The sequence below is a fragment of the Callorhinchus milii genome, unplaced genomic scaffold, assembly GCF_018977255.1.
Source record: "Callorhinchus milii isolate IMCB2004 unplaced genomic scaffold, IMCB_Cmil_1.0 Scaffold3, whole genome shotgun sequence".
Lineage (NCBI taxonomy): Eukaryota > Metazoa > Chordata > Chondrichthyes > Chimaeriformes > Callorhinchidae > Callorhinchus > Callorhinchus milii.
This window is the reverse complement of record NW_024704744.1, coordinates 6,711,182-6,730,948: the sequence shown is the minus strand read 5'-3', so window position 1 is coordinate 6,730,948 and position 19,767 is coordinate 6,711,182. Positions and strand designations below refer to the sequence as shown.

At 47.1% G+C, this 19,767-nt stretch overlaps 1 protein-coding gene across 1 annotated transcript in view; it reads left to right on the top strand.

Annotated features, from left to right (window-relative positions):
* znf451 (zinc finger protein 451) overlaps window positions 1–15,771 on the top strand; it is a 39,081-nt gene extending 23,310 nt beyond the window's left edge. Inside the window, exons 7-15 of the mRNA XM_042333582.1 lie at window positions 2,012–2,138; window positions 3,277–3,436; window positions 3,901–4,048; window positions 4,611–6,196; window positions 9,294–9,458; window positions 11,331–11,461; window positions 11,711–11,897; window positions 13,558–13,644; window positions 14,821–15,771. Of these exons, the coding sequence (XP_042189516.1) occupies window positions 2,012–2,138; window positions 3,277–3,436; window positions 3,901–4,048; window positions 4,611–6,196; window positions 9,294–9,458; window positions 11,331–11,461; window positions 11,711–11,897; window positions 13,558–13,644; window positions 14,821–14,867 (2,638 nt within the window). The 3' untranslated portion in view covers window positions 14,868–15,771. The remainder of the gene's footprint in view (window positions 1–2,011; window positions 2,139–3,276; window positions 3,437–3,900; window positions 4,049–4,610; window positions 6,197–9,293; window positions 9,459–11,330; window positions 11,462–11,710; window positions 11,898–13,557; window positions 13,645–14,820) is intronic.
* The last annotated feature ends 3,996 nt before the right edge of the window (window positions 15,772–19,767 follow it).

Genomic DNA, 19,767 nt, shown 5'->3' with positions numbered 1-19,767 from the left:
ATGTATGCGGATGACACCCAACTCTACCTTTCCTCCTCTACCCTCAACTCCACGACCACCGATGTCCTGACAGCTGCCTGTCCGACATCGAGTCCTGGACGAGAGACAACTTTCTTCAGCTCAACGTGCGCAAAACTGAGGCCCTCCTGATTGGCTCACGTCAGCGCCTCCGCACCTCAGGCGCTGACACCATCAGCATCCAAGGCTGCACTCTCCACCTCTCAAAGCCAGTCAGGAACCTCGGCGTTTTGTTCGACCCTGAGCTGTCCTTTCTTCCTCATATCTGCGCTACAACTGGCACTGCCTTCCATCACCTCCGGAACATCGCCAGACTACGGCACTACCTCACCCCTCACGCTGCTGAAACTCTGGTCCACGCCTTTATCACCTCAAGGCTGGACTATGGGAACTCTCTCCTCGCCGGCCTTCCCGCCACCTCCCTCCACAAGCTGCAGGTCATTCAGAACTCTGCAGCTCGTGTACTGTCCCGCACCAGGCTTCGGACCACATCACTCCCACCCTCGCTCGCCTCCACTGGCTCCCCATCCCCCAGAGGATCGAATTCAAGATCCTCATCCTCACCTACAAGGCCATTCACGGCCTTGCTCCCTCCTACCTCTCCGACCTACTATCCCCCTACCTACCTGCCCGTACCCTCCGTTCCTCTGGCTCCGGTCTGCTCCACATCCCCCGCCCCAACCGCCCTACCATCGGTGGCCGGGCCTTCAGCCTCTCAGCCCCGAGGTTCTGGAACTCTATCCCCCAGTGCCTTCGCCTTCCTTCCTCCCTTTCCTCCTTCAAGGCCGGTCTCAAGACCTTTCTCTTTGACCGTGCCTTCAGCTCCCCTCTCAACTCTTTGTCCCCTCCCTTCCCTCCCCTCACCTGACCATTTCCCCCCTCCTCGCTCCCTCCCTTCCCTCCCCTCACCCTAACCATTTCCCCCTGCTCGTTTCCTGACACAACTGTACAGCGCCTTGGGACGTCCTCCCGACGTGAAAGGCGCTCTATAAATGGAATCTTGTTGTTGTTGACCACATTAACTGGATGATTGTTGGCCAGGACCACGGGAGAAACTCCCCTTCTCCTTTCAAATAGCTTTCACATCCACATAAACTGGTCGATGGGACCTCATGAATTTATCTTTTCGACTGCTCCTTTGGACACTTCACTTACTCTTTCTTCCCCCCCACCCCCCCACTTCCTCAGCACCCTCTCCAAGTCTTGGGCTCTCAGTCAGCTGTGTGAAGCACTTTGAGCCTTCCAAAGTACAGCACTTCTGAGAACTCGTGCTTCTCCCAGCACTGCACTGGAATGTCAACCTGGACGACGAGGTCAAAGTCCCAAAGTGAGGTTTGAGCCCACAACCTTCTGGCCCAGTTTGGAGATCTTTAGAGTTAATGGAGTCCTGTAGAGTATTGGTTACAGCACTCGCCTCGCAAGCGACGGGTCCCTGGTTCGATTCCCGGGCAAGACAAAACCTTGGGCAAGTTTCCTTACTTTGCATGTGTTAGTTTGCCTAGCAGTGCGTAGGAACCTGATTATTTGTCAATTGGTGGATCGCTTTCTGGGGATAATTATCCCTCAAACAAAAACAAACAAAAAAAATTGGTCACTCAATCCACGTTTTTGGGACACTGTCTTGCGCAATTGGCTTATACTGTAAAGTGAATTGATTGTATATTTTGTAGGCAAAACGCAATAGACAATTGTGCACAGCAGTGTCCCACAAACAGTCTGAAGGAGTTATGATCCCCGAAAAGCTAATCCACTAACAACCGGGTTCCTACTTACTGCTTAGTAAACAGGGGTGTGTGGAGTAAGGAAACTTGCCCTGCCATTTCGTCCTGCCGGGAATCAAGCCCAGGTCTCTCGCTTGTGAGGCACGTGTCTAACCACTGAGTTACAGGACTCCATGTAATGACAATAAGGCAAGGGTGTGACTGACTGATCCAGGCTGACATTGGGACCCGGTGTGCACTGTTAACTCACTTATTTTTATGTTGTTTTGCAGGTTTGATCATTCTCCCTGCGATCCCACCATCACCCTCCATGGGTGCCCGTCTGTCTCATACATTTGCGTGGTGTGTTACCAGCGCTTCTTAAACGTGAAGCAGTATGAAGATCATGTGTCTTCAAAGGTATGACAAATATTCTGTGCAGCATGTCATTCGGATGTTAAGTATCACACTGGTGCAATCGATTTCTTTTTACACGTTTTCATACTTTTGGCAATGTTAACTGTTGACTGTTATTCCTTGGCTGTGGACTGCAGGGGCAGGGCTGCTAGATTTTGTTAAATCTTGCGTTAGTGTTACAGAAACACTAACCGTAAAGTGTAGCGGCTAAATAGTCACCACACTTTACAGTAAATCCTGTGAAGCGCTTTGAGATGTCTTCCTGACATGTCAGCCTGGCTCAGTCAAAGTCAACTCTTGCCACTGAGTCAGAGGTTATGGTTTCAGGCCCCACGTCAGGACTTTGAACTCACAATCGAGGCTGATATTCCAATACAGTGCTGGGGGATTACTGCATTGTTGGAATACTGCATCGTCCTTCAAATGAGACATTAAGAGGCCCCGTCTACCTAATCAGGTGGATGTTAAAGATCAAGTGGCACTATTCGAAGGGAGAAGGGAGTTTCTTCTGGCCAACAATCCACCAGATCGAATTGGTCATTCATTCCATGCCAGTTTGTGGGCCATTGCTGTGTGTTATGTTTTGTCTTCGCTTAATAAAAGAAATAGTCTGCGCTTTATAGTTAATCGTGTCAAGCACTTTTGACACATCCTCCTGATGTGAAACGTGCTAAAACAACTGCAAAGGTTCATTATTTTATTCATTTTAATCTTGGCACTTTTTTTGTTTTGCCTTCCCTTAGGTAAGTCTATGTGTGTGGGGTGGATTTATAAACCGGCTCCGGTGAGCTAAAGCGTGTTACCATTGATAATATAAATATATGAACAAAAATAGGCTACTTGCAATTCCACCGTGTGTGCATAGATACGTGTGTGTTTTCTCTATTGTTGCCAGCAAAATACACAGTCAAAATCTCTTTACAGTGCCTCCTGTAAAGCGCTTTGAGACGCCTCAACGACGTGAGAAGGCGCTATATCAAATGTAAGGATTATTTATTTATTTGGTAACACCAGCTGTGAGCTCGCTGCGTATTGCCACATTGGTGAGGAACGTGCAGGCATGTGTCCTGTATGAGGAGCACTATATAAGTGCAAGTAGTTGTTGTTGTGCAGTTCATCTGAAAAACTCTTTATTTTGTAGGCCAGTTCTCAGGATACTGAGGGGCATCAGCCAGATTTGCAGCCTCAGATTGTGCAGTGCTACGCCTGTCCCACCTGTTATCTGTTCTTTAACCTGAGGGACCAATGTCTACAGCATATGGCTAAAAGGAGCCATTTTGTTTCAACCCACGCCCTGCCAGGTAGGTCGAGCGGTTTCACTGTGGCCCTTTCCAGGCGTTTCTGCAAGATTGAGAACGTTTTCCACAGAGACGTTTGTCAAAGCCACAAAACGCTTCACCACAAATTGGCTACAGCGATCGGCTACAAAATCCGCACTCTGTCCACACTTTACAGTAAATCCTGCGAAACATCCTCACGATGTGAAAGGCACAATATCGCACACAAAACACAACAACAACTTGCACGCCTACAGCGCCCTTCATGCAGGACGGTATCTCGGAGCGGGTGTATGCACAGTCAGTCCACTTCACGATATATTCTGTCAAGCCTTTTGAGGTGTCTCGACGACGTAATAAAGCTGCATACCAGATGCAAGCATTATTACAGCAGATGTAATTATTTTAATTCTGATTATTTTATGCCAAAGCCGGGTCTCAAATTTAATCCTTTTCGTTCTCTTTTCCCCTCCCGATGACCGTCGCAGAGGAGCCGGCAACGCGGTGTCCACTTCCGATACCTGGCTACGCAAAGAAGCTGTTGGTGTCCTTGTGCCAGGAAGTTCCCTTCCAGGTGAAGTGCACGGCTTGTCAGCAGAAGCTACGCACCCACACGGAAGTGACGGCACATTTCAGGTTTGTGGTGGCAACAGCGCGCAAACATTTCACAGAACCATAGAATCTTACAGCACATTATAATGGTCATTCTGGCCATTATGACTGTGCCGGCTCTTTGGGGGGGAAAAAAGCCACCAACTAGTCCCACTTCCCCCTGCTTTTGCCCCATTGCCCTGCAAATTTTTCCTCGTCAGGTACGTATCCAGTTCCCTTTAGAAAACTTGAAAAAAAAATTTTTTAATTCATTTAAATTCCATCTTCCCCTCAATCCTATCGAGTCTGATTCTAGCACCCAAATAAGATGAGGCTGACGAAACCTTGGGCAGGGTTTCTCCCTCCACACGCCTCTGTTTACCCAGCAGTAAATAGGAACTCAGTCGTTATCCGATTGCGGGGCGGGGTGTCGGGGGGAATTGCTTTTGCGGGAGGAAATAATTTCCTTTTTAAAAAAATAAATTTGGTCTCTCAATCCACGACTGCTTGCGGGACACTGCTGTGTGCAATTGGCTGCCGCATTTCGTCCACAAAATACACAGTGTCTGACATACATGTGTGTGCGTCCGTTGTGTTTCCTGTGTAGGACGCGGTGCAGGAAGGCCGGCCCCATTGCTATGGCAGCCAAGAGCATCAGCCAGGTGGCGGCCATCTTTAAAGTGTGCGGCCGTTGCCTGGACTGCGGACGGCTGTTTGTGTCCGAGGAGCAGGTGAGGCAGCACTCGGAGGCCACCAGCCACAGCGTCCAGTGGATCCAGTCCATGGAGCGGGCCATCCTGGAGTTCTGCCGCTTCAACGAGAACAGCAAGACCCCCTCCGACCTGCGCATGCTCCTCGACCAGTCCAAGGGGAAGAAGCAAAGCCCCTTTAAGCGGCCCCTCGTGGCTCTGCGCTCCGGCTCCAGCTCCGAGCCCACGGTCAGCAAGAGGATTCGGCTGGAATTGAACGGCGAGGTGCGGCGGGTGAAGGAGGAGAGGAGGGAGAGCGAGGGGTTATTGGGGAGCCAGACGTGGCGCTGCGAGTGCCAGCAGAGCTTCGAGTCGGAGAAAACGGCGGAGACCCACGTGATGGTGGCCAACGACGTGCGGTACAGGTGCCAGGTGTGCGGGAAGCGGGCGCTGGAGGCCGGCATCATCGGGCTGCACATGAGCCGCATCCACGGCGGGGCCCACCTGTCCAGCTTCCACTTCTGGTGCAGCGGCTGCCAGGCCGAGCTGCCGAGCAGAGAGGATCTGATGGCCCACATCGGCGAGCGTCACAGCGGCCACACTTACTACTACATCCAGGGGCCGGGCGAGGAGGAGGAGGAAGGCGAGCGGGGCGAGAGCCCCATGGATTTCGAGCCCTCTGGACCGTCCCAGCCTGCGCCAGGAGTCAAGCCGGAGGTCGAAGGGGTCCGGCTGGAGCCCGGCCCCCCCGTGACTGGCCCCCCCAGCCCCACGCCCGACCTGCACAGCCCCTCGGAGGGCGCCTGGCAGTGCGCGCTGTGCGGGGAGATGTTCGAGTCGGAGGAGAGCGTGGCCAGGCACTGCGGGGCGGTGGGCAGCCACCAGTTCCACAGGTACAGCTGCGGGTTGTGTGGGCAGCGCTTCCACCTGGCGGAGATGGCCTGCCATCACTGCATGGAGCAGCACGCAGGGCAGGTCAGGGTCAAGTACTTCTGCGGCTTGTGCGACGACGTGGTGTGCGACTGCGAGCAGGAGTTCCTGAGGCACTACCACACCTTCCACAGCACCGAGTACCTGTTCTTGCGGCACAGGGACGCGGCGGAAGGCAAGGACCCCGAGCAGGGGGGCCACCGGCTGTCCTGTGGCTGCCGGGCCAACTACAGCTCCAAGAAGCTGAAGAAGGAGGACGAGAGCAGGTGCGCCAAGACCCTGTTCGAGACGGGGAGGCTCTGGTACCGCTGCGGCTCCTGTCCCAGTACGGCTCAGTCGCTGGGGGGCATGAGGGCCCACCTTCTGGACAGACACGATGCCTCGCTCGTCGACAAAGGGGCCTTCGTCATCAAGTGTGCCAGCTGCCACAAGAGCTTCATCAACCAGGAGGCGGCACAGATGCACTACCACAGCAAGCACGCCGCCCCGCGGAAACCCCCCCGGCTCGACCAGGAGACCCCGGGAGACGGAGCCGAGGCTTCCACCAGCCGCAAGGGGTTAAAAGCCACCGAAGGTAGTCCACGTCTCAGGGTAACTCGACCCCGGCCGGCGGCTGGGTCAGTGCCGCTCGCTCCCCAAAACGTTCTGCCAAGAGACCAAAGCCAAAAGGTAGTGGGATGTAGGTTCAGTTTAGGAAGTTGAGTGCGGGTGGTTTGTTGAAGTCCCGCTGTGTTAATTAACCCTCCCAACGAGCTTCAACCGGGCGTTGCTAAATGGAGTCCTGAAGCATGGTGGTTAGCGCCCTTGCCTCGCAAGCGAGGGACCCAAGTTTGATTCCCGGGCAGGGCAAACGGTTAAAAGTTTCCTTACTCCACACACCTACCCGCCCGATCACACCAGTCATTACCATCCTCCACTGGCTCCCAATCACTGAACGGATCGACCTCAAGATCCTCTCACTTGTTTTCAAATCCCTTCATGCCCTCGCACCTCCCTACTGATTCAACCTGCTTACCCCCCACTCCACCACTCTCTGCCTCCGCTCGGCTGGCTTCCTCTTTGCCCCTCGTGCCTCACATTCCACTGTCGATGGCTGTGCCTTCAGCCACAACGCCCCGAAACTCTGGAAATCACTCCTTGAATCCCTCTGTCTTGCCCCCTCCTTCCACAACTTCAAATCCCGCTTAAAGACCTTTATTTTTGATTGTGCTTACAGTCACCTCCCCCTCCCTTTCCCCTTGGCTCATTGTCAGACTCTGCCACTGTGAAGCTCGCCAGGACGCTAACCTGCGTGAAGAACGCAAGTTGTTGTATGGGTAAACAGTGGTGTGGAGTAAGGAAACTTGCTCAACGTTTCACCCTGTCGGGAACCAAGGTCTCTCACTTGCGAGTGCGCTAACTACTGAGCTCCAGGACTCCCAAGGAAAGGGAGCACTGGGCCAAAACCTTATGCCAGAATCTGTGTTTTGGCGGAGAGAGGGAGGAGGAAAGAGTCATGCCCAAAACTGGTGGGTGGGCGTTGAAGGAGGCAAGGGAGGGAGTGAGACAAAGAGATTGTAGGGTGGGGGTAGAGAGGCTGAAGGCCCCGACCGCCAATAGCCAGAGGTGGGGAGAAGGGAGAAGTAAGGCCGTGGAGGGAGAGAGTGCATACATATGTGGACCTCTGATTTGGGTACTCTTAGGCACGCACGGTGATAGGTTTCCCCAAGTATTAAAAAACACAAGAAATGTAAGAACAAATCCCAAGCAGAATTTTAGACTTGAATTTGAGACGCTTTCTGTGGTTCAGGTCTCTCATCGGAAAGAATTGGTCTTTTTTTAAGCAAAGAGTAAAAAGGCACATTAATTTTTCTCCTTGCAAGTATTTATTGAAACAAAAGTGTTTCTGCTGATCCTAATGAATGATAAATTATTTTATTTCAAACAAAAAGGAATTTTGTTGCCCATTATATCTGCAGTCCAAGGGGCTGCTGTGGTCCAGTGAATAGTTTTTTTTTGCTCAACCAGGTGTCTGACCCATGCGGAAACCCATCACTGTGCTTAAGAGTATCTAAACCAAGCTAACAATTCCATGGAATGCGCACTCTCTCCCTGGAGGGACATATCCTGCTTCCCTTATCCCAGAGAGTATGAGACATGGGTTTCGCCCACAAATATACAGTTAATTCATTTTGCAGTCTATTCCGTGAAGCGCTTTGAGACGTCTAGAAGACGTGAAAAGCGCTATATCAAATGCAAGGATGATTATTATTTATTATATAGGTTGGCAAGAGGCTCGGTGTTATTAATTCGACAGGCGGTGGTAAGAGTATAGAGTTGATTGCATAAGATGAAATGTAAGGTTTAACAATCTGTAATCACATAATACTCCATATAACAACACAATAACAACACAGCACATTTTTGTGAGCAAAACATTTACCACACAGCATGCACACAGGGGCTGCTCAGCACTCCAGACAAACACACCTCAAAATACACAGCAGACTCTGTAACACAAAACACTATAAACAGGGACTGGTGTCCAGTAAATCCTCGGATCCAACTAGTCATACACAGCGACAATAGTACTGATGATACAGCGACGACAACACGTATCCAGGCTCTGTTTCGTACTCCAGACCAAACAGTAGACCTGGGATCACACCTTGACTTGGACTGAAAAGATCACAGAAGTATAACAAAGCATCACAGTGAGTGGCTCCTGGAAACCCACCAGAAACCATCAGCTCTTAGCCCAGTACCTCACTCGCACTGTCTAACCTGACTTCTGGGTTTCAAACGGACCGACCACTGCTTACTGTTATTACTTCTTTGCCTAGCAAACAAAACCGAAAAAATATTACCCACTAGTCCTCCTTTTTCCCTTTTAATGGTCACTTTCTTACTGGAAGTAAATTCCCTCACCCCTGTACATATACATAGATACAGTAGAATCGATATCGATTCCACTGGGAAGTGTTCTGACCCTCTACACGACTCCAACTATTTTGAAGTTACATCTTTTATGTGTTTCTAGCTCCACCGCCCCTTGTCACAGAGATAGCCCCCACCCTTCACAGGCTGCTAGCGATCTTTGAGCAGTCTCTTTTTGCATGGGAAGATACCTGATAAGGAGAAAGATATGGACAACTTCTGGGCAGCCTTGAGATAGGCGGGTGTCTGAGGCTCCTGTCTTTTCTTTCTGTGGTCCTTTGTTCTTACATCTGTGCTCAAGGACCTGATCGCTCATTATCTCAGAGGAGCGAACATCTTCCCAGGAAAATCTGAAATGTAATCAGAAGCTGACCTCAGCCCGTCCAGCAAAGCTACTTTTAACCATTTAACTATCAAACCTTCTGAAACATTCGGTTGCTGTTTGAAATATACCAATGTATCCTGAGGTAATAGTCAGTATATTTCAACATTGGGGACCTGAAAGCTACGTGAGAGAAGGCTTAGTCTCCTGCGATAGTTCCGGTTTCCGTGCCAAGTTGTAGCAGTTTGAGTTGTCCGAGTTTCTCGGAATATTCTGAGATATTCCGCCTTTACTTTGCAATTCGCAAGTCGTGCTAAAGCTGCTGATGAGATGTAAGTGGATCACAAGGGTGAGCGCTGCATTTGTGACGATGGTAATGATGTTTTATTTTGTTTTTCTCTTCTCTTACCCCCCACCATCACCCTCTCACTAGAGAAGGAAGGTGTAACGGCCATGGAGGAAGAGCTGTGTCTGCCAGACCTGGACTACCTCCGCACCATGACACATCTCGTCTTCATTGATTTGGACAACTGGGCCGGCTTCTTCAAACATTTACCGGGGCATCTTAACCAAGGAACCTTCTTCTGGGGCTTTAAAGGTTGGTCTGATGTGTTGATTAGGTCAATGTCAGGAGGATAAAACGAATCATCCTTGCATTCGATTTAGCGCCTTATCACATCTTCGAGATGTCTCAAAGCGCTTCAAGGAATACACGGGAGTGAATTGACTGTATAGTTTGTGGGCGAAACGCAGCAGCCAATTGCGCGCAGCAGCTTCCCACAAACATGTTGTGACTGGCCTTGCCCTGCCCGCTCACCAGCCTTGCCCGCTCTCCCTTCAGTTCCAGATCATCCAGAACTCGGCAGTCTACCATCTTTCATGCACCGGGTTCCATTAGCCCCTCACCCCACCCCCACCCTCCTCCACTGACTCCCTGTCAGCTAGCGGACCAACTTTAGGATAGTCATACTTGTTTTCAAATGCTTCCATCCACGGCTTTATCCCTGCAATCTTACTTCCCAGCTCCCCCCACCCCCATTCCTCCCCTGGCCCATCTCCCAGGCCGTTGTCCTCCTCTTCCCAACAACAGCTTGCATTTATATAGCTTCTTGGATGCGAGGTAGAGTCTTGGAGCACTGACCCAAATGCAACGTGGAGCAGGAGTTAGCAGAGGCCTGAGTCCAAAGCAGGCTCATGTGACAAAGTAAATGGCTTGAGGAGCCCAAAGAGTAATGAGCTGTGATATACTTCAACTGCGCTCTGACCTCCAGGGCCTTTGCCATTTATTTTCTCTGTGATTTACTGCTTTATAGTTGCAAGCAACTGGGGTCAATCATCCTCTATCAGTATCCTCTAGCAGTAATTAAGAACCCGGTTGCTAGTTAATTGATTGGTGCATCGCTTTCCTGGGGTAACAATTCCTTCCCCCAATATAAAATTCATAAAATTAATGATAATAATCACTCAATCCACAACTGTTTGTGGGACGCTGCTGAGTGCAATTATCTTCCGCGTTTCACCCACAACATACACAGTCGATCCACTTTACAATATATTCTGTGGAGCGCTTTGAGACGTCTTAAATATATTATTTAGTTTTTGTAATTTGTACGGTTCGTGTAGGGACAACAATGTCTCTAAGCTTGTTATCTGCAGAGAGGCAAGGCTCTTAAAACACAATAATTATACTAATCCTTGCATTTGACATGGCGCCTTTCAGGTTGGGAGGCCGCCGCAAAGTGCTTCACAGGATGTGTAGTGACTGTGTATTTTGCAGGCAAACGGGCCAGCCAATTTGAGCACAGCGATATCCCACAAAAAGCCAGGAAATTAATGGTTGGGCTTATTTGGGGGGAATTGTTGGCCAGAACACAGGAAGAAATCCATTCTCTTTGAGTCATGCCATTGGATTTTGTGACGTACACCTAAACAGGGGGGTTTTACCTCAATTTAATGTCTCATCCGCCCTCTGACGATTGAGTGCTCTCGCAGCTGTGTATTGGGGTGTCTGCCCTGAGTATGAGCTGATAGTGAACCGTTTGGAGTTCCTGAGCAGCAAGTTCCTTTCTGACCTGCAGGTGCTGAATTCCGCATCTCTGTGGCATTGCCTCTTTTAGCTCCGCTTTAACCAAGGTGGTGTGAACTGGTTGCATTTAAGGAATGAAGCAGCCTAGACCTTTCCCCACCCCCATCCCACGCCCCACCACTTCTGTCCTTCTGCATCCTACTTCACTCGCTAAAATAATAATAATTTGGTCACTCAATCCACGACTGTTTCGCCACGTTTCGCCCACAAAATACACGGTCAATCCACTTTACATTATATTCTGGGAAGGGTTTGAGACATCTCGACGAAGTGGAAAGGCGCTATAGTACAAGTATTATTATGATATTAATCCTTTGTAAGATTATTAGAAGAATTTGGTACTGCTATTTTCAAGCAAGTTTTTTAAATGTCTTTTTTAAAAAGGTGGGAAGACCGTCTGGAAACAGCCAGAAAACTGCCCAATCTACAATTACTTGGTCAACACTGGCTCCTTCTTCCTGCATCCACCGTGCAGCGACCGGAAGGACGCTGCGGACTTTGCCATCTGCATGCATGTTTGTGGTTTTGCTCTTTGTATATTAATTGTAACATGTGTGTATGTCGTGTGTGGGGAGTGGAGTTCTGTGTGTGTGTGTGTGTATTTGGGGAGGGGAAGGTAAAATCTGTGGGATGACTTGAGTCTGGACGTGTAGCTCCCTCTGTCGAGTTCAGCTCTGTGGAGCCGATCACCCCCATACTCGCTTGGCTTCACAGGCTCCCCATCCCCCGGAGGATCTTCTCTTACAATGTAACCCTCTCCCCAGGCTGGCCGTATGGATGAGCAGCTGCCAAAGCACATCCCCTTCACCGTCCTCTCTGGAGACAAGGGCTTTGAGGAGCTAAAGAACCAACTGAAGAAAACGATGAGGCCTGGTCACGTGCTTAACCCTCACCACATGGAAGGAGAGATGATGTGTGCCTTACTGAATAGTATATCAGATATTGGAAAAGGTGGGCCAGAAGTGCTTTGATAAGGTTATCCCGTTACAGTGATTAACTGAAATAAATGGATCTATTACCACCTCAGTATCGGGTTCAGTTCTTTTGCAACCATTCGCTGCGAGATGTCGCCCTCGTTCAGAAAACCATCTCTTTCGACTTCGGTGTCATTGGCTTGACTTGGATTTTTGAGGGAACTGTAGGATAATAATAACTTAATGATGATCCTTACATTTGAGGTAGCGCCTTTCACATCAGAGGGACTTTACATTGTGCTTCACCGGGATGCACTGTAAAGTGTGGTTTTTAAACGGTGTATTACATCAAGACACTACCCACATGAAGGGCGCTGTATAAATGAAAATTGTTGTTGTATCCTCATGTATACTGTAAAGTGTTTATTTTGTATACTGTGAAGTGTGTATTTTGGCTGTGTTTTATGGAAGTATATGGAGCCCCTCTGCCCCTTAATGTATTTGGCTATTCCAGTGGAACCCAAGGTTTACTGATTTAGTGGCTATTAATCTTAAATAAGTTACCAATCAATAGAGGGTCCCGATAGGCAGCAAATAACCCATGTCTATGAATTCTGGGCTGAATTCTGTCTTAATGTTTAAAAATATATTTTTTTGCCATTCAGATGAGAGGATTTTTAAAAGGTGCCAGTTTTATCAGGAAGGAACATCTCTGCTTTAAAAGGATGGGAAGCAGCTAGGTTAGAGCTGCGTGGACGGACGTTCATAGGAAAAGCTCGAGTTATTTCAGCATGTACATCGACAGTTTGAACCGTGGAGTCCTGGAGCAGTTATCCTGTAGTGTATTGGTTAGAGCAAGAGGATTCCTTATTCTCGGGCAGGGCGAAACCTTAGGCAAGTTTCTTCCTTCTCACATCTCTGTTTACCTAGCAATGTTAGTTGATTAGCAGGTTGCTTTCCGGGAGTAATAATTTCCTTCTTAAAACTAAAAATAAAAATGTGGTTACTCAATCCACGACTGTTTGTGGGACACTGCTGTGTGCAATTGGCTGCCGCGTTTCACCCACAAAATATACAGTCAATTCGTTGTATATTCTGTGTATAACAGTATATTCTGCGAAACACTTTGAGAATTCTCAACGATGTGATAAGGAACTATTATCAAATGCAAGGATTTTTTNAATAATTATTCTCAACGACTTGATAAGATGCTATATCAAATGAAGGGTTATTGTTATTGAACTGTTATTACTTGCGAATTGGGGAAGCACTGAATTTGCTCCCTCCCCCTCCATGTAAGAGATCCCACAAGAACTGGAAATATATATAGATATATAAATACGTAACAAAAAGTTCCAATGGGCTGGGGGTAATCATAAGAGATCCGGATCACAAAGGAAACCATTTACTCAGCTTAAGGGAGAAGTGTTTTTGCTGAACACTTATCTACCTTCCTGCAATTCAATAAAGAACTTGCCCACAAACCAAGTACAGACAAATGGTTCAGAGGGTAGACAGAGCTGTATTCAAAAGCAAAGTTTTTTTTGTTGTTCCTGTGTTGAGGAGAAAGAAGGTGAAGAGAGCTCTGATCTCAGTCAGTCCCGGTCTTGTGTTGTAGAAGGTAACTGGTTCTGATTCCCGCCCGGCCTCTCCGCTCTGTGTGGTGGGTTGACTTTATTTCCTTTCTTACATTCCAGGTAGTGATGATGAGGATGATGCCCTTCAAGAGGCCCTGGCTGTCAGTTTGGAGGAGAGCCTGAAAAAGCAGGTCACCGTTGATGAAGGTGCAGTGCAATCTTTTGTGTTTGTTTATTACTATTTGTGGCCGTTTTTGCAGTCAGTTGTTGACGATTTCAAAGAATGGGGTTCATTATTGTTCAAATAATCTGTCCTTCGGATTATCCCTCTCCTGATTTCCTGGCCAACAATCCTCCAAATAAAATTTGGTCACTCAGTCCATGACTGTTCGTGGGACACTGCTGTGCGCACTGGCTGTCGTGTTTCGCCCATAAACTACACAGTCAATCCACTTTACAGTAAATCCTGTGAAGCGTTTTGAGACGACTCAACAATGTGTAAATGCGCTATATCACATGCAAGAATTATTATTAATAATCAATTAGTGCATTGGACTATCCTCTGTCACTCCTTGTTAACCTCTCCTGACTGCTGGACGTCCCTGTGTAATACATGGTGTCAGTCTGGCTCAGTTGGTGGGACTTTTGCCTCCAAAACAAATGGGTTCAGCCCCCATTTGTGAGTTGGAGCTCACAGTCCAGGCTGACACTCCAGTTCATTGCTGGGGTAGTCCTTGGGTCCGAGTTACCGTCCTTAAATTGAGACGTTAAACCGATGTGAAATCTGTCTGTTCTGGTGGATGTTAAAGATCCCACGGGATTATTTGAAAATGGAAGGGAGTTTATAATAATCATCCTTGCATTTGATATAGCACCTTATCACGTCACTAAGACGTCTCAAAGCGCTTCACAGAAAATATTCTATGAGCTTTACTGTATTACATGTCAGAACCTCCCTTCGCAGCTAACCTCAGGGGAACAAGACTTGCCTGAGTTGTGATCGCTGTCTCCAGCATATATCTTCAGTCAACTTCCTTTTTTTCCCGAAAGGTGTCACACTAGAAATACACAGCGCTTAAGTCAGCGTGAGAGAGAGAGAGAGAGAGAAAGATTTCTGTTCCAATGAACAGTCTCCTCAACTAAGATTGTACCTGTTTGCTTTGCTGACCTTTTTGCGTGTGCGTTTTCTGTTTTCTGCCACCCAAAACATGTCTGTCCAGAACCGTCTTTCAGGCTTTCACACCGATGGACTCAACATACGAGAGTTGACTGATGCAGGGCATTTGTGTCGAGTCTTCTGTCTGGTAATAAAGGTGTTTCACAAGTCCTGTGGCGATGCATCGGGGGCTTGGTTCAGGTTATTGATGCCTGCGTTTGTTTCAGATACGGAGCTCGAAGAAGCCATTCTGCGAAGTCTGGAGGAAAAATAAATGAGGAGAAGCCATTGAAGGTTGGGGGAAGGGGAGGGGAATATTAACTCGCTGCTCACGGGCTCGCTTGTGCAAACTTGTCGGGTCCTGAAGGCTGTTCCGTGATCGTTAACCAAAGAAAATGTAATCCTTTATCTGGCATTTTGTTGTGGTGGAGTGGGGGGAAAGAACGAAAAAGGGAAGCGAAGAATTAGAGGGGGCTAAAAAAAAGAAAAGCAGATGTTTAAAGTAGAACGAGCTCCCTGTCAACGCCAGTCAGGTCTTGGCCATTGGCAGGTGTGGAAGAAAGACCTTTCATTGACGACAGAAACGAAGCTTCCGTTAAATGGACGTTGAGGATTAAGAGTGAGATAGATGCCTTTGGAACTTGAAAGAATGCAACACTAACTTGCCCTGCACAGATCTGCGGTGCCTGTGAGCAGTGCAGTTGAGACAGAGAGAGAAAATCCAGCTTGCATCACCGCATTGACGTACTGTATTATGCAGTGCTTTACATTGATTGGAGCCATTTGAAAAAAAGGTATTAACACTGGTTACTCCTGTTACTGCTAACCCTGGCGCTTGGATTAGAAGATAGAACAAAGAATACATTTATTTTTCTTTGCATTTCTTGATTTCATCTATTATTGGGTTGAAACCCACAGGATGGGATGAAGACACAATTTTTGATTTATAAACCTGCTGCAGTAGATATCCTCTCAGATATTGCTTTTATTTTCTGCCCTTTTCTGTTGTCTTCATTTTTTTTTGTTTATCACTGGAGCTCTAAAGATGAATGTTGGTTTGTGAGCTTTACCGTGAGAATGGGAGGAGCGACCGGGTTTCTTGTATTGTTTGAGTTCCTGCTGTACCTGATATTTTGGGAGTTTTTTTATGAACGAAAATAAAAGTTCCTTTCACGTGCTGTACTTTTTTTTTGATGGCTCTGAGCGGCGTATCCTGTACAGAGCAAAACAAATGTTAAGCATGGAGTCCTGTAGTGTATTGGTTAGGGAGAGGACAGGGGTCGGTTCCCAGACAGGGTGAAACTTTAGACAAGTTTCATTACTCCACATTCATTCCTTATTACCTTGCAATAAATAGGAATATGGTTATTAGTCGATTGGTGAATCTTGTTTCTAGGGATAATGTTCCCTTAAAAAATAATAATTTGGTCATTCAATCCACAACTGTTTGTGGAATACTGCTGTGTGGAATTGACTGCTGTGTTTCGCCCACAAAATACAGTCAATTCATTTTACAGTATATTCTGTTAAGCTCTTTGAGATACCTCGAAGACGTGATAAGGGGCTTATATCAAATGCAAGGATTGTTATTATCAAATGCAGGGATTATTTACTAATTGAAAACAAATCAAGTGAGCATCTCGATTTTGCTATGCTGGCCTCCATTATTAAACAACAACTACAACAACAACTAGCATTTATTTATATAACACACTTCGCGTAGCATGGAGTCTCCAAGAGTACTTCACAGAGACATGGTTGGACGTTGAGCAAAGACGAGGGCGGAAAGTGAGGTGACCATAGATGCAGTTAAGATGGGTTTTTAAGGAGCATAGAAATTTACAGGTCATCATTTCTGTGTTGGCTCTTTTAAGAACAATCCTTTCAGTCCCATTTTCCTGCCTGTTCTCCATATTCCTGTGGAGTCCTGTAGCTCAGGGATTCAAGCACTCGCCGAGCAAGCAAGGGACCTAGGTTTGATTCCCGGCAGGGCTAAACATTGGGTGAGTTTCCTTGCTCCACACGCTTCTGTTTACCTAGCAGTAAGTAGAACCTGATTGTTAGTCAATTGGTGGATCGCTGTTCTGGGGGTAATAATTCCTTTGAAAAATAATAATAAATGGGTAACTTCAATCCGCGAGTGTTTGTGGAATACTGCTGTGCGTAATTGACTGATGCGTTTCACCCACAAAATATACAGTCAATTCACTTTGCAGTATATTCCGTGAAGCGCTTTGAGACGTCTTGAAGATGTGATAAAGCACTATATCAAATGCAAGGATTATAATATTATTCCTGTAGTTTACTCCTTTTCGGTAGCAACGCTGTTTCCTTTTGGAAGCTAATAGGTTCTGCCACAACCACCACTCATTTACTAACTATTTTAAATTAATGCCCACTAGTCAATGACACACTGACCAATGGAAATAATTTCTCCCTGTTGACGACTATCAAAACCCTCTCCTAAATTTTAAAGAGCGAAGACGGAGATGAGGAGGTTGTTTTTTTCATACAGTCGAATGCCCTACTGGGAGTGGTGATTGAGGCAGAATCTATATTAGCTTCCTCAACCCTCTGTTCCAATGAACGCTGTGTTGCCACTCCCTCAGCGCCTTCGGAAGTCCTCCCAACGTGATAGGCGCTATGCAGATGTAATTTTTTTGTGTTGAGATAGCCCTCAACAAGGTAAACCACATATCCTCTCTTTCTCTCTCTGTGATCAGGGCTCCCTCTGTTGCCTCTGATCAAACAATCCATCCTCCCAAATCTATATCAAATGCGTGGATCATTATTATTTCAAAATTGGATATATACGTGAAAAGGAAATAGAAACATTTGCAAGGCTCTGTGTACAGTACCTCTATAAATAGCTAAATATTTTTAAAAGTCGAATATTTGTGTTGCGTGGTAATCCAGATTAATTTTTGGTTCCAGTTTAACTCACTAAGACTTTTTCGCCACTTTATTAGATCATAGCACTTTAACGGATCAGCAGGTCATTAATCCCATTTTAGCATTCTGAGACCCTATCCTGTGAAGGACACTATATAAATGAAAGTTTTTTTTGATCCCGTTTTGTTGTCTTTTCCTAATATTCTTTAATAATCCCTTGCATCCTAAGCACCTATCTCCCTTTTAAACATCCTCAATTGAATTTGCCGCCGTGGCCTTTCATAATAATAATAAACTTTCCATTTGATACACCGCCTTATCACGTTGAGACGTCTCAAAGCGCTTCACAGAATATACTGTAAAGTGAATTCACTGTATTTTGTGGGTCCCACAAACAATTATGCGAGTAAAGTGTGACAAATTTTGCAAGGCTATGACTTTTAGGCGTCCAGAATATTCCATTCAGACCAGACTTAATCATATCCAACATGAGGAGAAGCACTGCTCGACCCAGTTGTGGGCAGTGAATCAGAGCAGGTCAGGGATTTAAATGTCTGACCATAATACAAAGTTATGAATAATTATAGAAAAGGAGATAGACAAGGTTCATTATAATCTGCTTGCTTACATCCAACAACAACCTACATTTATATAGCGCCCATACGCAGGGTAGCGTCCCAGAGCACTGTCCATACTTTTTAAATCTTTATTAAACAATACAATTTGCTCTCAATCACTGTAGTGTCTCACTTCAGGAGGATGTCTCAAAAAACGCTAGGCAATTCAGGCTAGATATCAGAGCTGAGAGTGGGAGTTGGGTCCTCCCAATGTATCAATGTAAATTTGTGGTGGGGTCTTGGGGGCAGAGGGGTGGGAGGGTGAGGAGAGGAAAGAAGACTGAAAGTTCGGTCAAAGAAATACGTTACGAGGTTTAAGGCCCAAGCTGCAATTTGCAAACCTTGGCTTCCTTCTGATATTTTCTCTCTGTATCCTCTGTTTTCCATCCTCCCATGTTTCATTGAAAATAACTCAGGCGAACGACCCTTCACGGGGGGACGGGGGTTGTCGGGAGTTCAAATGAGGGAATGGGGGTGGGAGCTGTGATCTCAACATCATTTATTTTTCTGGATCAGATGTTTTACAGCCTGTGGTTTTCCAGCATTTCTGCTTTATTGTTTCAGATTCCCATTTAATTTTTCATTCCCATAAAAGGAAACGGGTTGTCAACGGGCAGTTACATTTCCAGTTATAAGCTCAAACACAGATGATGTACATTTGCCAAGCAATTGGAAAAGGACTCTTTCCTTCCCACAGCTCTCCCACATATTATTACCCTCTTTTGTTGAAGGTCCAGAACATTTAAAATAATAATAATAATCTTTGCATTTCAAATAACAAGCAACAACTTGCATTTTTATGACACCTTCATGCAGGATAGCGTCTCGGAGCGCTGCACAAAACTTAAAGGATTTTACCGTAAAGCATAATGACCAAGGACCTAGCCATGGGCGAGCAATGACCACTTAGCCAATTAGCACCCAGGCACACCCGTTGCTCAACAACAACAAAATTACATTAAGAGACTGCCTTTCACGTCAGGAGAACGTCCCAAGGTGCTGGATGGTCAGGGGTCAGGACCCGAGCATAGGGAAGGGGTGGTGTTGAGGGAAGGCAAAGAGGTGGGAGGGCCACTGAAGACACGATCGAAGAGGAGGGTCTTGAGACCGGCCTAGAAGGAGGCAAGGGAAGAAGCGAGGCGAAGGGATTGTGGGATGGACTTCCAGAGTGTGGGAGCAGAAAGGCTGAAAGCCCGGCCACCGAATGGTAGAGCGGGTCAGGCGGGAGACATTGAGCAGGCCGGTGCCTGCTGAACAGATAGGTTGGTAGGGAGTCAGCAGGTCGGCGAGGTAGGAGTGGGCAAGGCCATGGATGGGCTTGAAAGTGAGGATGAGGATCTTGAGTTCGATCCTCTGAGGGATGTGGCAAAGGTGGGAGTGATGGGGTTGCGGAGCTTGGTGCGCAAGAGTACACAAGCTGCTCTCCATGTTAGCTCATATCGTGGAGTCCTGTAGCTCAGTGGTTAGAGCACTCGCTTTGCAAACGAGAGACCTGGGTTTGATTCCTGGCAGGAGAAGCCTTGGGCAACTTTCCTTACTCCACACGCCTGATAATAATCCCTCAAAATAAAACAATAATAAATTGGTCATTTCAATCCACAATTGTTTGTGGGACACTGCTGTGCGCAATCGGCTGCTGCATTTCGTCCACAAATATACAGTCAA